The following is an 18,025-nucleotide window of genomic DNA, read 5'->3' on the forward strand; positions in this document are numbered from 1 at the left end:
ATGCTTTTGAGGTCCCATTCCCACCTAAAAATGTAAGTGTGATTGTTGGGATTTTGGAGGTTATTCAACTGTGAGTAGATGTACATTTGGGAGAGAAGGGCGTCCGATGACAAATATGTTCAAACAATAACTGTAGCTGCTGACTTTTAATAAAAGGACTCTTTATCTGTCCAGGGATCTAGCTCCGTCCTCACCCAGGCTGATTCTTTGCCAGTCTTTGAGTCCCCGGTGCTGGCATGTTTAACCACCTCCCACCCGCCATATAGTCCACTGACGGGCGCAAGGTGGTTCTCTCGTTCTGAGAGGACGCCATATGAAGTCCTCCCATTCTCACTGCGCATGCGCGGCTCAGGGAGCGTGCGGCGATTGGCGGTGCGCTGTGTCCCTTGGACACAGCGGATCACCGATCACGCAAAGAGCTGAAGATATCGGCTCGGTCATGTGATCAGCTGTGTCCAATCACAGCTGATCACATGTAAACACGGAAATGCCGGTTATCTCTCCTCTCGAGCTGTCACGCTGACAGAGGAGAGGAGAGCCCGTAATCAGCTTTCCGCGGAGGGGACATGTAAACTGATCATCAGGGCACTGATGATCAGTGTGCCCTGATAATCAGTGTAGCCCCAGCAGTGCCACCTGTCAAAGTCCATCAGTGCCAGCTGTCAGTGCCTATCAGTGCCACGTGCCAGTGCCTATCAGTGCCACATCAATGCCACATATCAGTGGCCGTCTGAGCTGCCTTTCAGTGTCATCCATCAGTGCCAGTCAGTGCCACCTATCAATGCCAATCAGTGCCACCTATCAGCGCTGCCAATCAGTGCCACCTATCAGTGGCAGTCAGTGCTGCCTATCAGTGTGCATCAGTGCCGCCTATCAGTGTGCATCAGTGCCACCTGTCAGTGCCGCCTAACAGTGCCAGTCAGTGCCGCCTAACAGTGCCAGTCAGTACCGCCTATCAGTGCCAGTCAGTGCTGCCTAACTGTGCCATATATCAGTGCCATGTATCAGTGCTGCCTATCAGTGCCCATCAGTGATGCCTGTCAATGCCCATCAGTGCCACCTACCAGTGCCTCCTCATCAGTGCCACCTATCAGTACCCATCAGTGCAGCCTATCAGTTCCCATCACTGCAGCCTCATTAGCGCACATCAGTAAAGGAGAAAAATCACTTATTTACAAAATTTTATAACAAAAACTAAGAAAAAACGCTTTTTTTTTCAAAATTTTCAGTGGTTTTTGGTTTGTTTAAGAAAAAATAAAAAAAAACCCAGGTGATTAAATATCACCAAGAGAAAGCTCTATCTGTCACAAAAAAATGATAAAAATTTCATATGGGTACATTGTTGCATGACCGCGCAATTGTCATTCAAAGTGCGACAGCGCTGAAAGCTGGAAATTGGGCTGGGCAGGAAGGGGGTAAAAGTGCCCTGTAGGCGAGGGGTTAATAAGGAAAGACGGCTGTGGCTTCATAGCCAGCTTCCCACTGCGTATGTGCAAACTGTGCTGTGCTTTTAGAATGATTCTGCAGCCTTCTGGGTCCCCACCCAAAAAAAAAAAATTATAATGTGCCAAATGTGGTAGAAGAGGGGGTAGGAGGACATAAAGCAGAACTTCCCCTTTAGGGTGAAGGCTTATCCTTCTTGCTTTGAGTTGAAGGTACTCTTGCTGGGCAGGGAGATGGCAGTTGGTAGATCTTAGCTAAGCAGAGTCAGAACCCAATAACAAAGTAAAATCAAGGGACGCAGAGGAGGCTATTCTAAGTATTAAAGTAATTACAGGCATTTTTTATGTCTGCTTTATGGCAGGGTGTTTACTTATAAAAGTTTAACATTGAGCAAGGACCTGTGTCGCCCATATTCAATGGACAGCATGATTTTCACATCAGTTTGAGACACTTTTGAAATCATTTAGAACCCATTTGCAGGTGCAGTTGATTTGCATTTGATCTACTTCAGCTGTTTTTACATTCCTGTAGACTTGTATGAAGGAGAAGCAGTTTTGAGAGAACATAAGCCCATTAATACTGGTGCTAAGGTTTACTGTAAGGTACCCACAAACATGAGACGATCTAGCACTAACCTAATATTTATATGTCCTAGGCAACATTGTGGACATTTCTAGGGCAAAATTGTGGACCAAATGCTCTTGGGGAACAATGAATGGGACAAGGTCAAAAGCCTGCCCAAATCACTGTGGTTCCCTTCTCAAGCAATCCTCTCCAGTGCTGCCTGATACTGATGCTTCAGTTACGTTGAGCTGCCTGTTCACACTCATCTAACTACCCTATGAGGGCAATAGGACACCTCTATTTCTGCTATGGTGATAAATTGGGCTTTAGTATATGGACCACATATAGCTCAGGCCCCTGTTGAGCTCTGCTAATCTGCCCCAGGTTTTTTACCCATTTGGATGTACCAGCAGCCAGGCAAACAACAACTTGGACTATCTTACAACTCAGTGATCAGGGAAGGGAAGTCTTTTTATACTTTAATACTCATTGAACTTGGCTGGGATGCAGGGTGGGCTTTGGGATACTCCAAATTTAGTGCACTAATAAATCAGAGGACACTCTCTGCCTTGTCTACACTCTTCAGGATAATTCCCCTCCTGGCAAACAATACCCCCCTATTTTTATTCCCCCCAAGCAACCCTGGGGCACCAGGAAAAGTCCCAATCCAACAGCACTGGAGCAGATACCCAAAGAGTTAGCGCAACGAACAGTAACTAGAATCCTATATCAAGGCCTATGCTCACAATGTCTCTGTATACTTGGATGCTTCCATCCAATATCGGGCAAACACTTCTCCAGTGAGTCTCCAGGCCAGATCCTCAGTGACTCAACTGCATCCAGCAAATAGGCCTCCCAGCTCTCACTGAGCTGGGGTCTCAATGAACTCCTGCAGACTTCAGCTACACTTCCCAGAAGGGCAGTAATCCTTCAGGCTGGGATCTTCTCCTGGACAAGAACTGTCCTGTTCCAGGCCTCAAACTATTTATGCACTCCTCAGCCACCTACTAGGCATCCTCCCCCAGGGACTGGCTGAGACCACATATATGTTCAGGCAAAGGGTCTGCCTTTTCCAACCCACTACTTTCTAGAATCCACTAGAAGGCAGGGAGAAGTAGTTGAGCCTGTAGCCAGTGAGACCCAGAACAGTCAAAAATTATTATTATTATTATTATACAGTATTTATAAAGCGCCAATAGTTTGCTCAGCGCTGTACATTACAAAGGGGGACAGAACATGTGACAGAACAATACCAATACAATGCAAAACATGAGGGGATCGAGGGCCCTGCTCTTTCGAGCTTACAATCTAGGAGGGAGGGGATGGTGGTACAGGAGGAGATAGCTGTGGGGGATGGAGTGGTAGGAAGAGTGGAGGAGGTCGGCAGGTTAGCAGGGGGTGAGGTAGGCTTCCCTGAAGAGATGGGTTTTCAGGGTGCGCCTAAAGGAGAGGAGAGTAGGTGATAATCTGATGGGTTGGGGCAGGGAGTTCCAGAGGATGGGTGACACCCTGGAGAAGTCCTGGAGGCGGGCATGGGAAGAGGAGACCAGGGAACTAGAGAGAAGGAGGTCTTGTGAGGAGTGGAGTGTGCATGTTGGGTGGTACTTGGATATTAGGTCGGTGATGTAGTACGGGGCAGTATGGTGGACGGCTTTGTACGTCAGTGTTAGGATTTTGAATTTGATCCGTTGCACAATCGGAAGCCAGTGGAGGGATTGGCAGAGGGGGGTGGCGGAGATGGAGCGGTTGGAAAGGTGAATGAGTCTGGCAGCCGTATTCAGGATCGACTGAAGCGGGGATAGCCAGCGGCGAGGCAGGCCAGTGAGGAGGGAGTTGCAGTAGTCGAGTCGTGATATGATGAGGGAGTGGATGAGCTGTTTAGTGGTTTCTGGGGTTAGGAACGTGCGGATTTTGGCGATGTTGCGGAGGTGGAGTCTGCACGAGATTGTTAAAGATTCATTTAAAGAATCATTCACCGCTCCAGTGATTTCAGAGGAGGCAGAGAACTTTACCTGAGCCTCTCTAGGACCCTCTTCTAGGAGGGTGCTACACACACAGGGGCGGACTGTCCATTTGGAAACTCGGGCACTGCCCGAAGGCCCGGGGTCAGTAGGGGGCCCCATGAGATGCCCCTGGTACCTTTTTCATAGGCTTTTTTGAGTTTTGGCAAGGACACAGGGGCCCCATGATCCCCTATTGCCCGGGGGCCCCATGAGTTGTCAGTCCGCCCCTGCTACACACATAAAAAAATAATTGTGCAAAATATAACTGTGACTCATTAAAAAAATGAAAACAGTCATCATTTTAAAAAAACACGTGAAAACCTATGAAGGATGAAGGAAAATAAATTAGCAAATCGATGACATTGTTGAAGCGTAAGTATATTTATACAGAATGTATCTCTAAAAGAAAACCAAAAGGTAGAGCTACTCATTAATAAGAAATAATTCCCTAAGCTTAATATCTGGGTCTGCCTTAGAAGCTCGGCTTGTAATCTGCCCTCAAAGACGAGAGTTGGACAGCTCTGCTAGAGATCAGTTAATGGCCTTTCTCTCCTGCCTTGGCTGCGTAGGCTGACTATGTATTAAAGGGATTCTCTGCATTTTAATAGGCAACACACTCTGTAATCTCTGCAGGCTTACCAAGAACAATAGTTTAAGGATCTGTGCCAAAAACCAGGTTTACATGGCCATCTGACGTTTGGAGATTGATCGTATATTGACCGATTTATAATATCGTTACTTAATGATTGTTCCTGGTAAATTAAGGTTCCGATTGTCCTATTTTTATTTTTCCGTCCAAGCTTATTTCTGTCTCTCTGTGGTATAGGGTGACATTTTCTGAGCCTCTCGGCGATGTGATTTGGGATTATGGAGAGAAAGAGCCACAGCACAAGGTCACATGCCTGGCACTGGCCCAGCTGATCTACAGAAAATGCTCTAGCCTTAGGAAGGCGGCTCTCTGTATGTGTGTACAAGGACAAATCCAGGGAGTCCTCGACTACACCTACCAGAGCAAACGCTTTTTATTAGGTAATCCGTTTTATGAATTGGGGTCATATGTTGTCTGTCTAGTATGGAGAAAGATACATTTAAAGGCTAACTCCACTTTTGTAGAAAAAAATAGCACATAAAAAAGCATAAACAATTGCTACACAAGCCATAATCTAATGTCATTAAAAATTACATTTTCTTTTTTTATCTGCAGTGCTGTAATTTTATGTAAACTTCAATGAAATATGGCAACTTGGAGGTGTTATGTATGCTGCTGGTGTACAGAACGCCACCAAAAATGTCATTTCCTGCGTGTGTGAATGGCTCCTTGATTTTCCCAGACTGTCAAATCTCAGGCACTCACTGCAAGAGAAATTTCAGTTTTGGTGAAATGATCTTCTCACAAACAAAAATTTCCCAGCACACTTACCAGCCAGCTTGCAAAAAAACAAACAAACTGACTCTGTGTAAGAAGTCAAGTTAAAAACAGAGGGTTTTGTTGCACACATTTGCAAATATATATTACGTGTAAGCCGCAGTGCCTACATCAAGGCTCCTCTGTATACTGCAGTCCTAACTGTAGTTATGAGAGTCTCCAAGTTGGAGCACAAATAGTGGATAGATTAGGGGAAGGTGTGCCTGGAGGGAGCCCACCCCTCCTTAAATACAGAGAGACACATGCAGGGGCGGACTGACAACTCATGGGGCCCCCGGGCAATAGGGGATCATGAGGCCCCTATGTCCTCGCCCCTCCTTAAATACAGAGAGACACATGCAGGGGCGGACTGACAACTCATGGGGCCCCCGGGCAATTGGGGATCATTGGGCCCCTATGTCCTTGCCCCTCCTTAAATACAGAGAGACACATGCAGGGGCGGACTGACAACTCATGGGGCCCCCGGGCAATAGGGGATCATGGGGCCCCTATGTCCTCGCCCCTCCTTAAATACAGAGAGACACATGCAGGGGCGGACTGACAACTCATGGGGCCCCCGGGCAATAGGGGAGCATTGGGCCCCTATGTCCTCGCCCCTCCTTAAATACAGAGAGACACATGCAGGGGCGGACTGACAACTCATGGGGCCCCCGGGCAATAGGGGATCATGGGGCCCCTATGTCCTCGCCCCTCCTTAAATACAGAGAGACACATGCAGGGGCGGACTGACAACTCATGGGGCCCCCGGGCAATAGGGGATCATGGGGCCCCTATGTCCAAACCCCTCCTTAAATACAGAGAGACACATGCAGGGGCGGACTGACAACTCATGGGGCCCCCGGGCAATAGGGGATCATGGGGCCCCTATGTCCTCGCCCACACTCAAAAAAAGCCTATAAAAGGTACCAGGGGCATTTCATGGGGCCCCCTACTGACCCCAGGCCCTCGGACAGTGCCCGAGTGTTTGAATGGTCAGTCCGCCGCTGGACACATGTGACATCTAGCAAGAGCACAAAGGCAGCTGCAGGCATCCAGTGCATCAAATTCAACCAACTGTACAAACAAGTGGCATCCGCCCCAATCTATAACTTTTTAAGGGTTAAACACTTCTAAAGAGATGCAGACCCTGCAATGTTTCTCATTATAACACTGAGAGTGCAGCTGATGATTATAATGAACCAGGTTCTCCCAATCAGAATCAATGGAAAGGACATGGCCAAACAAACAGAACAGAAAAAGGTTGGAATCTGCTACAAAGTATATTAAAATGCCTGACATATACATTAATCACCCAGGGATTGGGTTTTTTTTTCAGCAAAATTGGAGTTGTACGTTAAAGCTGACAGAAATAAATAAAACATCATTTATTTCAGTTATTAATTTGAATCAGTAAGGTATCTTAAAGTGCTTTTAAACCTCAAACATGAAATATGAACAAAGCATATCCCTCTATAGTGTGTACTTGTCTCAATTAGGAGCACTAAGTGTCATTTCTGTCTGCTGCTTTGTTCCTTTGCTAACAGCATGAGTCACATCTTACAAGTTTTCCTGACACCAAGAGAAAAATGGTGACTTAGTGCATCTTCCTTCAAGGGAGTTGTTAGGCTTTTATGACAATAAGGGTTCTTTCCTGGGTCTCTTCCTTGGCACAGCTTCCTTCATTAACCTCCCTGGCGGTATTCCCGAGTGTAGTTCGGGGTAAAGTTTCAGCACCACAAGCGGTAACCCCGAGCTACACTCGGGAATACACTGCAGCGCTGCTCCAGGATCTCTTCTTCACTTACCTTGTCCTTCGCTCCTGCAATGTCCCCCCTGCAGTGTCCCCGGCCATGTCCTCCGGCCAATGCCGGCATCTGTCTTCTGGGTTCCGTTCCCTGCGACGTCGGGACGTACGGGGGACGGAACTGGAGGGAAATTTGAAAATTGTAAAAGTGACATTCACTAAATTCACTAAAATCACATAGTATAACATTCCTGTATCAAACCATTTCACATACATTTTGTCCCGAGTGCTTTGTCCGGCGCTCCGGCCTGCATGCATACTGTTCTTTCTGCCTGGAAACTGAGAAACATCCATTGCGTCCAAAAAGCCTCCCTTTAGGTCAAAAGTGGTTTTAGACCGGCTAGAGAACAGCGATAGTAAATCAGAACCACTTGCAGAATTGAGTGATAATGATTCGTGGGGGAAATTCCTCATCAGACACTGAAAACGATTCTGCGTCTTTGCTCAGTGATGTGCGAACTTGGCGCTATATTTCAAATTTCAGTGTTTTTGGTTTGATTATATTATATAATTCAATTTATTATTATTATATTATTATTTTTTATGATTATTTATTAAATTATAATTTATGATTTCATGTTTCAAATTTTAGCATACCCGGGATGTTTACTAGACTCTTGATCGGACAGATTTCAGTGAGTTATTCCTAAAAATTACAGGCCTACAATAAAAAAAATACATATTTCCGTGCAAAAAAATGTACCACTTTGAGCACAGAAATATGGACATAATCAGACCGCTAGGGAGGTTAACAGGCAAGACATGAAATCAAAAAGCATATGTGGTGGATGGGTATAGGGTTAATATTCCCTCTGGAGGTACCATCCCTTCAGGGGCGGACTGACCATTTGGAAACTCGGGCACTGACCGAGGGCCCGGGGTCAGTAGGGGGCCCCATGAGATGCCCCTGGTACCTTTTTCATAGGCTTTTTTGAGTTTGGGCAAGGACACAGGGGCCCCATGTTCCCCTATTGCCTGGGAAGTCTGCCCCTGCATCCCTTAATATTTATTTGAAACAACAGCACTTAGAATTGGGACTATAAATGTACCTCCCGAGGTATAGAACAAGAACAAATATCAGTACATTAGAGCAATATTTTATTATTCACATATATGAATATCACAAATGTACATAAAAAAAAACGATTAAAATGAATAATGTCGCTTGGAGTGTAACCATATAACTTTTCAAAAGATACTAGGCTTAAATGGCCATTTATAGTACATTTATAGTCCCAATTCTAAGTGCTGTTCACAACAGGCAAGACAGCTCCAGGACCACTTCTGGCCCAAGTCCCCACACAAGTAATGGGACCTAATGGCAGAGTTCAATCCAGAAGCACCTCCCCAGGCCTCAGCCTGGGGGAAGAGAGCAATCACAAGCCCTGCCCCAAATATTTCTATCCTTCTCTCAGCATGTACCTTTAGCTTGAACCACCTACTGGTTTGGCTGAAGGAAATATAAATATTCATAACTCAGTCTTGTTATGAAATCTCATACTGCTGCCAGTGGTACCAATGACGCCAACTGAAATCATAGCACAACTAAGCTAAGGAAAACACCAAGTGGAAAACTATACAATCAGTCTGGGCTAACTACCACTCAGCCAAAAACGTAAATTTAGGTAATAGCCCCTGTTTAAGACAGGGTGCTACAAAAGTGCCAAAACGATCACTTATTAATGGATGTAATGTTAAACAAATGACGCTGAAGTTACACAGTAGTGTCCTAATGGATTTTATGGTAATGAGGCCCAACAAAAGGCCAACAATCTGAAAGCTTTTAATTAGTATTATTAGTTAATGAATGCCTTGTCTGTTTTTCGTACAGATGATTACCTATTCCTCCTTAAGAAATGTCCTACCATGGAGCTTATTAATGGTTTGACCAAAGAGTGGGATGGGAAGCCAGCAGCACTGTCTGTAGGTCAGGCTGTGTTATCTCTGCTGTGCACAGATCACAAGGAATATGGATTCAAACTGCTGGAGAACATCGGCCAGTGTGGAGAAGGTAAGTAGACCATCGTGATTTAAAACAGGCTTATTTTTTACTAGCTCAGTGCTTAAAGAAGAATTCCAGGTATGGCATATTTTTGCATGGATACCTTGGTCTAGCTTGGACTATGTATATACCATACCTGTGGGATCCCTCTGGAAGCTGAAAAACACTGTAATAGGTACCTCTACTCCAGTCATCCCCACTAGCTTCCATTTCCCATGCTGAGTAGCTGCCCTGCTACATTCTGACTACAGGAGATTGGCCACTTGGCATGGGCGCCATTTAGAGAATGCTTCTAATTTTCTTGATGAATTCAATGCATTCTCTGATTGGATGAGGTGGAGAGACGGGGCGATGACATGACACCTTGTCCTATCAAGAAGAGCTTTGCATTTATTGAGAAAAAAGTCCAAGAGTCCGACGTCCTGTGTTCACAATGCAGCAGAGCAGCTGCTTCGCACAGGACCTGGTAGCTAGTGGAGATCACTGGAGTAGTGGTGCCCACTACAGTGATTTCCAGCTTCTAGAAGGGATTCCACAGTTATGGTATACATACTGTAGTTACATTGGTCCAACCTGGACGAACGTAAGGCTCCCTACCTGCATGGAGTTTGCATGTTCTCCCTGTGTTCACGCGGGTTTCCTCCAGGTACTCCGGTTTCCTCCCACACTCCAAAGACATGCTGGTAGGTGAATTGGCTCCTGTCTATATTGTCCCTAGTATGTGTATGTATGAATGTGAGTTAGGGACCTTAGATTGTACACCCCTTGAGGGTTAGGGACTGATGTGAATGTACAATATATATGTAAATTGATGGCGCTATAGAAGTACCTGAAATAAATAAATAATACACACAATGAGGATACCGGACGAATGATTGTCCGTTTTTGTTTTTGCATGCTAGTCTCATATCGAATGTGAAGAGGTTACTAAAGTTACGAAACTTCTTGCACAACAGAATAAAAATTCAAAAGTGATGTACTGTTTTGTATTGTATTTGTATTGTATTTTGGGACAAAAACATTACTGATTAAACTATAATCGTACGATCTGGTATTGTACATGAAAAATGTTTGTTTTTGTCTCTTCAATTAATTCCGGACAAATGCTGTGGACTAACAATTAGATTATCATACGATTGCTTTGAAAGCTTTATTTTTCGTACGATTTTCTGATCATGTGTACTAGGCTTATCTATGCAAAATATGCCATACCTGGAATTCTTCTTTGCAGGAAAGGTCCAACATGATGAATTATTGTATAGCGAAACCCTGGAAAAAAACATGCAATATATTACAGTTTACCAGACCTTAGATGTAATGACTGCATTAGTTGTTTTTTTCAGGCTCCTTTTCCTTTCATTATTTCACATAGTGATCATTCCAAAAACACTTCACTTTCCTAGGGTGACAACACTAACTCACTGTATTTTATCTGTGGAGGAACAGCATTGTAACCTTATGACAGGCAGTGTGTTGGGGCTACAAACCACATACTCATCTCTTCATCTCCATTGAGCCCACTCCCTGCTTAATTTCCTTAGGACTTGTTTACACTTGCAGCTATCACTGCCACCCAGGGGCGGACTGACCATTTGGAAACTCGGGCACTGACCGAGGGCCTGGGGTCAGTAGGGGGCCCCATGAGATGCCCCTGGTACCTTTTTCATAGGCTTTTTTTAATTTAGGCAAGGACACAGGGGCCCCATGATCCCCTATTGCCGGGGACCCCATGAGTTGTCAGTCCGCCCCTGCTGCCACCCCTCTGAAAAGCAATCTGCAGAGGCTTTTGACAGGTGGCCTGGAAGCAGTGTTAATAAACAGAAGATGCTATACAATATGTCCTCAATAAAAATATGTGCAGCCCAAACCCTATAAGTCCAAAAAAATTTTTTTTTTTTTTAAATCAAGTTCTTCTCAAATGATATCGTGTTCAAAAATCCTTCAGAAACTTCCTCCGATAATATTCCTCAAAAAAAGAAAATTTTTACATAGTGCATTATCTTTTTAAATCAAATAAATTATAATGACTTTATTCAAGTAGATACCCAATCACATTAACAATCAGTGAAAACGTGAATAAAGTGAAAAAAACTGTGAATCCAAAGCAATGAAATACCACTGTGAATGTGAATCACTCTTCAGTGCTCTATTCAAACCGGCACTGTGACACTTCTAAGTGCAGTAAGGAATGCATACCCTTACCAAAATTCCAAAAAACAGACGCTTTTATATCTTTCCAAAAGATAGGTGGGAGACAGTTCTCCTATGGATCTTTACCCAGTTAAAACTGCCTTCATAATATCATCAGGATCCAAAAAGCCTTGAGACTCCATATATCCCCATCAAGCATGTTTCATATAAATGCAAACAAATAAGGGACACAATAATGTGATACCGCCAAGATCAATCATCAATTTAACTTTTATTCAGGGTGCTTACATTTTACAAACTTGAAAAAACGCTTTAAAATACCAAATTGTGGTTTTGCTGTCATCCAGGAAGTGCCCAGGGGAAATCAGATGGTCTTTCCCTCATCCAAAATGGCCGCCGGTCAACTTCCGGTTCCCGTGTGCATGTTGACGTCACTTCCCCTTGACGCGTTTCGTCATCGACTTAATCATAAGGCATCACTGGAAGCAGTGTTGCCTCCTGGATGCCTGTTTTAACCCTTAAATCTCATAGCAGTGCACTGCAGCAGCATGCCTTATATGCAGTTCCAAGGTGGTTGTGCACAGTCCAATTTACGTGAATGGTTGGCATTTAAAGGAAATACTTCTTACCAAATGAAACCTGTGGTACCCTTTTTGCTGCACCACGGCAGTGTGTACTAACTTGCGGTTGGGCAGTCGGGGGCTGTAAAACTACAACTCAACCAACGAGGCCTTAGGGACTCTACAGTGTGATCTCCAGCCAAGGTCTCCGTTCTCTCATCTCTCTGTGACATACATTGCTGTCACCATTCTGCTGCCACCAATTTAAGCTGAAGTCTCCATGTGTTAGGCTACGTTCACACTAGCGGTGTGTGCAGGCGGCAGAGAGGCGTTTTTACCGCTTCCCAAACGCCTCTGACAATTCTGCACATTGCAGCACATGGTGCTGTTCTAAGGGGGGCGTTAGCATTGTGGCAAAACGGACGCCTCTGGTCGAGTCAGGAGGCGTTGAAGCCTCCTATTCTAGTCTATGGTGCCGCTCCGCAAACGCCCGGCCGGTTGCGACACGGTTGCGGGGCGTTTGCAGAGCAGTAACACCAAATTAAACTTCATTATAGGCGTTTGCGGAGCGTTTTTAACGCTCGGCAAACGCCTAGCAACCACCGCTAAACCGCGCATGCGGCGTTTGCGGAGCGTTAAAAAAACGCTCTGCAAGCGCCGGACCAACGCTTGCCAAACGCTATAGGGGCGTTTGGCAAGCGTTGGTAAAACAGTCAAGTGTGAACGAGCCCTTATTGTGTCGGAAATTGTGAAGAGGATATTTAGCGGCCACAGCAGGTGCCGGAGCTGGGCACTGAGAAGGAAGACACAGTGCTGGGATCTTGAAGAGTGTTAACAAGCTTGTTATTAAAATAAACAAAACCAGCGCTCAAATCTTCATGCAGACTAGGATCACTTTAAATGCCATGCGTTGAGGTGCAGCCCTTAGAAGATTGGGAAATCTTGGTACTAGTAAACAAAAGCAAAACAGGGCGCGTTCTCTTCGTACATTACCTTGGTGAAACACAAATTTATTTAAAAGCATATACATGCATGTTCACAATCCAAAGGGGGATAAAAACAGAAAAGAAGAGTCCGTAATAACAGTCCAAAGTGACGGTAGACCCTTGGTGGGGAAGGCTAACGCGTTTCTGTCCATACGAAATATGAGTGGATGCACCCTTTATACCTGGTTATTTCAGTTTGTCCATAGAAAGTAAAGAGTGGAAACAATTGATTAGAATTGTATTTAAAACATTTCAGTATTTTCCTTCTATAAAATAACGAGTTCCAAGAATGAGAAGGGAAATTGAGTTAACAGGTCTCGTTCAGCTCCTGACCACAGATAGATCTTTCCAGAGCTTGTGATACGAGTTACCTGGAACTGCATATGTTTAATGCCAGGAAACGATGGTCATTTTGGTCATTTTATATTCATGTGGTAGACTGTTGCAAAGTAGCAGCTGCTTCATAGAAATGTCTTCAAACAATCTGATCTTGCTAGTAAGTTGGTTGTAGCTTCCATCCTTATGTTGTCTTGTTCAGCTGTACTGTCTTAGATATCATGTGGAACCTTTCTGATCTCCTCCTCGATGTTGTACTGGTGGGATCTCTGTTACACTCTCCTCTTGTGTGTCCCTTGATTTCTCTGGCCTTTTTCATCCTCATTCCGTCTTTCCTCTCTTGCCTGCATATATTCTCTCCTGATCTGAGGCCATTTCTTTGCAGAAGACTTTTCACCCCTCTCTTAGTGTCCTTCTCTGTCTGTGTTCTCCAGTCTCTTACTTAGCAGCCCCTCTCTCCCCATCTTACTAACACTGTTCTGTGTCTGCTTTGCTCTCTCTCCCCACGTTCCTCAGTACTTCTTCTGCTGCTTCTATCTTATATGTTCTCCCTTTTTTGGGCCTGCTCTGTTGCTTTAACCAGATGCAGGGTCGTCTTAATGAATGGGCACACCCAGGGGCGGACTGACAACTCATGGGGCCACCGGGCAATAGGGGATCATGAGGCCCCTGCATCCTTGTCCAAACTCAAAAAAGCCTATGAAAAAGGTACCAGGGGCATCTCATGGGGCCCCCTACTGACCCCGGGCCCTTGGGCGGTGCCCGAGTTTCCAAATGGTCAGTCTGCCCCTGGGCACACCTGGGCACCGCCCAGGGGCCCTAAATACATAGGGGGCTCATAATCAAGGCCAGGACAAGGGAGGGTAAACAACTAGGGCCAAAGGAAGGCCAATAGGAGGTTACAAGGCAGACCAGGCAGCTAATTAAGAAAAAAACAGGCTTTATTCAATCCATATAGTACAAAAACCGGAGACGGCGGTGTCAGCCAGCACACGGTGCACTACGATCAGCCCCTACGATTTACAGCCACTAAGGGCTTACACACCAGCGTGCATCTCTGAGACCCCTCTAAGGGCAAGACGCTCTTGTGACTGCCATCAAATGGAGAGTAGAAAACACCTTATGTCTTTATGTCTTGAATGGATCAACGGCCATTATGGATGCTCTGAAGTGGGATGGGTGAGACACCTAGATGACACCTGCATGCCTATTACTACATCCACTGGCTATTCGAACTTTGCCCACTGTGTGCTCACCATCATGTGGAAGAGCAGATGTACCTCAGTGACGGCTTTTCCGGTATTTTGATGCTGACCAGACTGGACTGTGCTAAAGAACGTCCACACACACCCAGACTGCTCTATTTGTTCTCTATTTGACCTATGTACATGTCCACACCTGGAAGAAGGACTACTGGCCCAGTACACACATTCCTGGATAGCTGAGGTTCTACTCCATGACACGGGCCAAATGCCCTACAGTTGTACCCACTTATAATATTCATGGACTTCAGTCCCCTTCTTTAATTGATCACTAAGTGATTCTATAGTGTGTGGATGAGTGAGGTGAATGTGTGGTTTACTGGCTGTTCAGCCCTCTGTCTTGACCAGACAACGTTGTCTTTTTGAATTTTCTATATGGTATGTAGGTATTCTATTGCTCCTTTAAGTGTACTATATGGATTGAATAAAGCCTGTATTTTTCTTAGTTAGCCATCTGGTCTGCCTTGAGATATATTGAGATATATACTCACAAAAGTAGCATAGGTAAAAGCATATAAAAAATCCAACAGTGTACTGGAATAACAGGCAGGTGCAGGTCCCATCAAGTGGGGAGACTCTCAGAATGATTTGACGCGTTTTGAAGGGAGATCACTTCTTCCTCAGAGCTAGTCAAACCGAGAATACCCTCCTGTATATATAACACCAGGCCATGTGTGGGCTTACCCATATGGGCGAGACATTCACATCATGGGAGGTGTACACATTGTTTTATCGGTTTTTATGTTTATTTTGAGTTGTCACGCTGTTGCCCCACCTCCCATGATGTGAATGCCCCGCCCATATGGGTAAGCCCACACATGGCCTGGTGTTATATATACAGGAGGGTATTCTCGGTTTGACTAGCTCTGAGGAAGAAGAGATTCCCCCTTCGAAGCATGTCAGCTTCATTCTGAGAGTCTCCCCTCTCGATGGGACCCACTCCTGTCTGCTATTCCAGAACGCTGATGTTGGATTTTTTATATACTTTTCGCTATGCTACTTTTGGGAGTATATATCTCAATTTAATAAATTCACCCTTTACTTACTGAGGTAATGCACAAGGTTGGTGCGCTTTTGTTCTTCGTTACTGCCTTGTAACCTCCTACTGGGCTTTCTTTTGCCCTAGTTGTTTGCAGATTAGCCGTGAGTTAAGCGGAGCACACCATTTACTTGATTTATTTTTCTGAGGTAGGAGTAACTGCAATGTCACTCCTGTCAGAAGGAGCAGTGGTTGGCTTTTGCTGGAGAAAGGATTTAGCTTTCTTCTTCCTTTCCTCAGGTGGCAGAAAAGAGCCAGCGCTGAGACTGAGAACTCACTTCAGTCTCAGTGCAGGAGAGGAAGGAGAAGCTGCATTTATTGCAGGAGAGAACAGTATTTGTGATCTGTGAGTACAAGGGGGGAGGGGGGGCAGATGCACTGTGATGGGGGAACCTGATGTATGGGGGCACTGTGAATGGGGAACCTGATGTGGCTGAAGTGACTGTACAATATATACATATGTATATATACACACACATGTAAAGCGCTGCGTAAATTGACAGTGCTAAATAAGTATCTGTAATGAATAAATAAATAAATGTATGGGGACACTGTGAATGAGATACCTGATATATGGGGGCACTTTGAATGGGGAACCTGATGTATGAGTGCACATTGAATAGGGAATCTGATGTATGGGGACACTGTGAGTGGGGAACCTGACTTATGGGGACACTGTGAATGGGGAATCTTATTTATCGGGACACTGTGAATGGGGAATCTGATTTATTGGGACACTGTGAATGGGGAATCTTATTTATCGGGACACTGTGAATGGGGAATCTGATTTATCGGGACACTGTGAATGGGGAATCTGATGTATGTGGACACTATGAATTTGGGGACCTGATGTATGGGGGCACTGGGAATGGGGATCCTGATGTATGGGGGCACTGTGAATGGGGAATCTGATGTATGGGGGCACTGTGAATGGGAACCTGATGTATGAAGACACTGTGAATGGGGAACCTAATGTATGGGGACTATGTGAATGGGTAACCAGATGTATGGGGACTATGTGAATGGGAACCTGATGTATGAAGACACTGTGAATGGGGATCCTGATGTATGGGGACACTGTGATGGTGGTACCTGATGTACCTTATTTTTAATCACAAGGTCAGTGCCAACATACAATCTTTTCTGCAGATGCTCTGGAGCAAGTCATTCTTAATGATGCAGTGTGCACAGCAGAAGGGTGGGTGGAAATTGCAGAAGAATGCTCCAACAACAACTACAAGCAACTGTCTGAAAGGATCATGTCTGTTGTCACATCACAAGATGGAGTAGTGGAGATCCCCCCGAAAGACAAAGATGCAAAAATTATGGAACACGTCTACATGTAATTCCTGTGGTGTGGCAGCAGGGGGAGCACTGCTACAAACATGCTAAATAAATTCTATTCTACCATCTATCATCTAAGCTAAATCTAGTTTGATCAGTTTGTGTTCCGTTGTGATGTCATTCTTTATCTGTCGGGGTGCGTACTGATTTTATTATTATTTTGCAAGTGAGATTTTAACATCATCTAAAAAATAACAAAGAAACAATTTTCCAGGATAAATTAAAAAAAATGCTGCATTCCACAGTCTGCACAAAATGACAATCAAGTAATGATCTGTGGTGGTCTCTGTAAGTAGTGTATGTGGCCTTTAGAGGTAAACATACTACACAAGTTCTGGTGATATGGGCACCAGAAATTAGTAAACTTTTAGAACACATAGTTGAAGTATAACTAAAGGGAAAACATTTTCTTTTCTGTTTATGGATAGAGCGAAGTGGGATAAGAACCCCTGTCAGGTTTTTATTGCTGTCTGTGTCCCCGCTGGAGAGGTTCACCCTCTCTATTTGTCCTGGTTACCATTATCACTGAAAGTGAAAGAGAATTCCAATTTTGGGTTGTCACCAAAACAATAGAGGGGAAATCTCCCCAATGGGACACAGACAGGGGTTATAACCCTCCCTTAGAAAAAATAAAACAAGAGCGCACCACCCTAGCGCATTATCGCAGATACAAGTTTATTAAAAAATGTATACGTTTATACTCACAAACAACTGAAGACAAAATCTCATAGCAAGTGACAGTCACTGAATGTAAATTGCACAGAGAGCCAAAGGCTCTGACAAGTGCCTTCCGAGGGCCAAATAGAGACTGACGCGTTTCGAGGGAAACCCTCTTCCTCAGAGCCCTCAAAACGCATCAGCCTCTATTTGGCCCCCGGATGGCACTTCTTTGATATCTGGGCCTTTGGCTCTCTGTGGAATATACATTCAGTAACTGTCACTTGCTATGCGATTTTGTCTTTGCGAGTATAATCTTATACATTTTTTAATAATTTTGTATCTGGGATAATGCGTTAGGCTGGTGCGCTATTGTTTTATTTTCTCTGCAGTTACCTCTGGACTTCTCCAGTCGTACACAAAAGTAACGAGGATTGGCCTACCCATTGGAATTTTCATATATATCTGT

The 18,025-nt window shown here is 44.7% G+C and overlaps 1 protein-coding gene across 2 annotated transcripts in view; it reads left to right on the forward strand.

Moving 5' to 3' along the window:
- The window catches only part of CLHC1 (clathrin heavy chain linker domain containing 1), a 66,607-nt gene extending 49,624 nt beyond the window's left edge, over positions 1-16,983 (forward strand). For both annotated transcript variants that reach the window (XM_089663917.1, XM_089663918.1), the window contains exons 10-12: positions 4,837-5,039; positions 9,051-9,230; positions 16,705-16,983. In XM_089663917.1, coding sequence (XP_089520043.1) covers positions 4,837-5,039; positions 9,051-9,230; positions 16,705-16,901 — 580 coding nt within the window. In that variant the 3' untranslated portion in view covers positions 16,902-16,983. The remainder of the gene's footprint in view (positions 1-4,836; positions 5,040-9,050; positions 9,231-16,704) is intronic.
- Positions 16,984-18,025: the final 1,042 nt, after the last annotated feature.

The sequence above is a fragment of the Staurois parvus genome, unplaced genomic scaffold (assembly GCF_062004578.1).
Source record: "Staurois parvus isolate SC_StPar_1 unplaced genomic scaffold, SC_StPar_1.0 ptg001798l, whole genome shotgun sequence".
NCBI lineage: Eukaryota > Metazoa > Chordata > Amphibia > Anura > Ranidae > Staurois > Staurois parvus.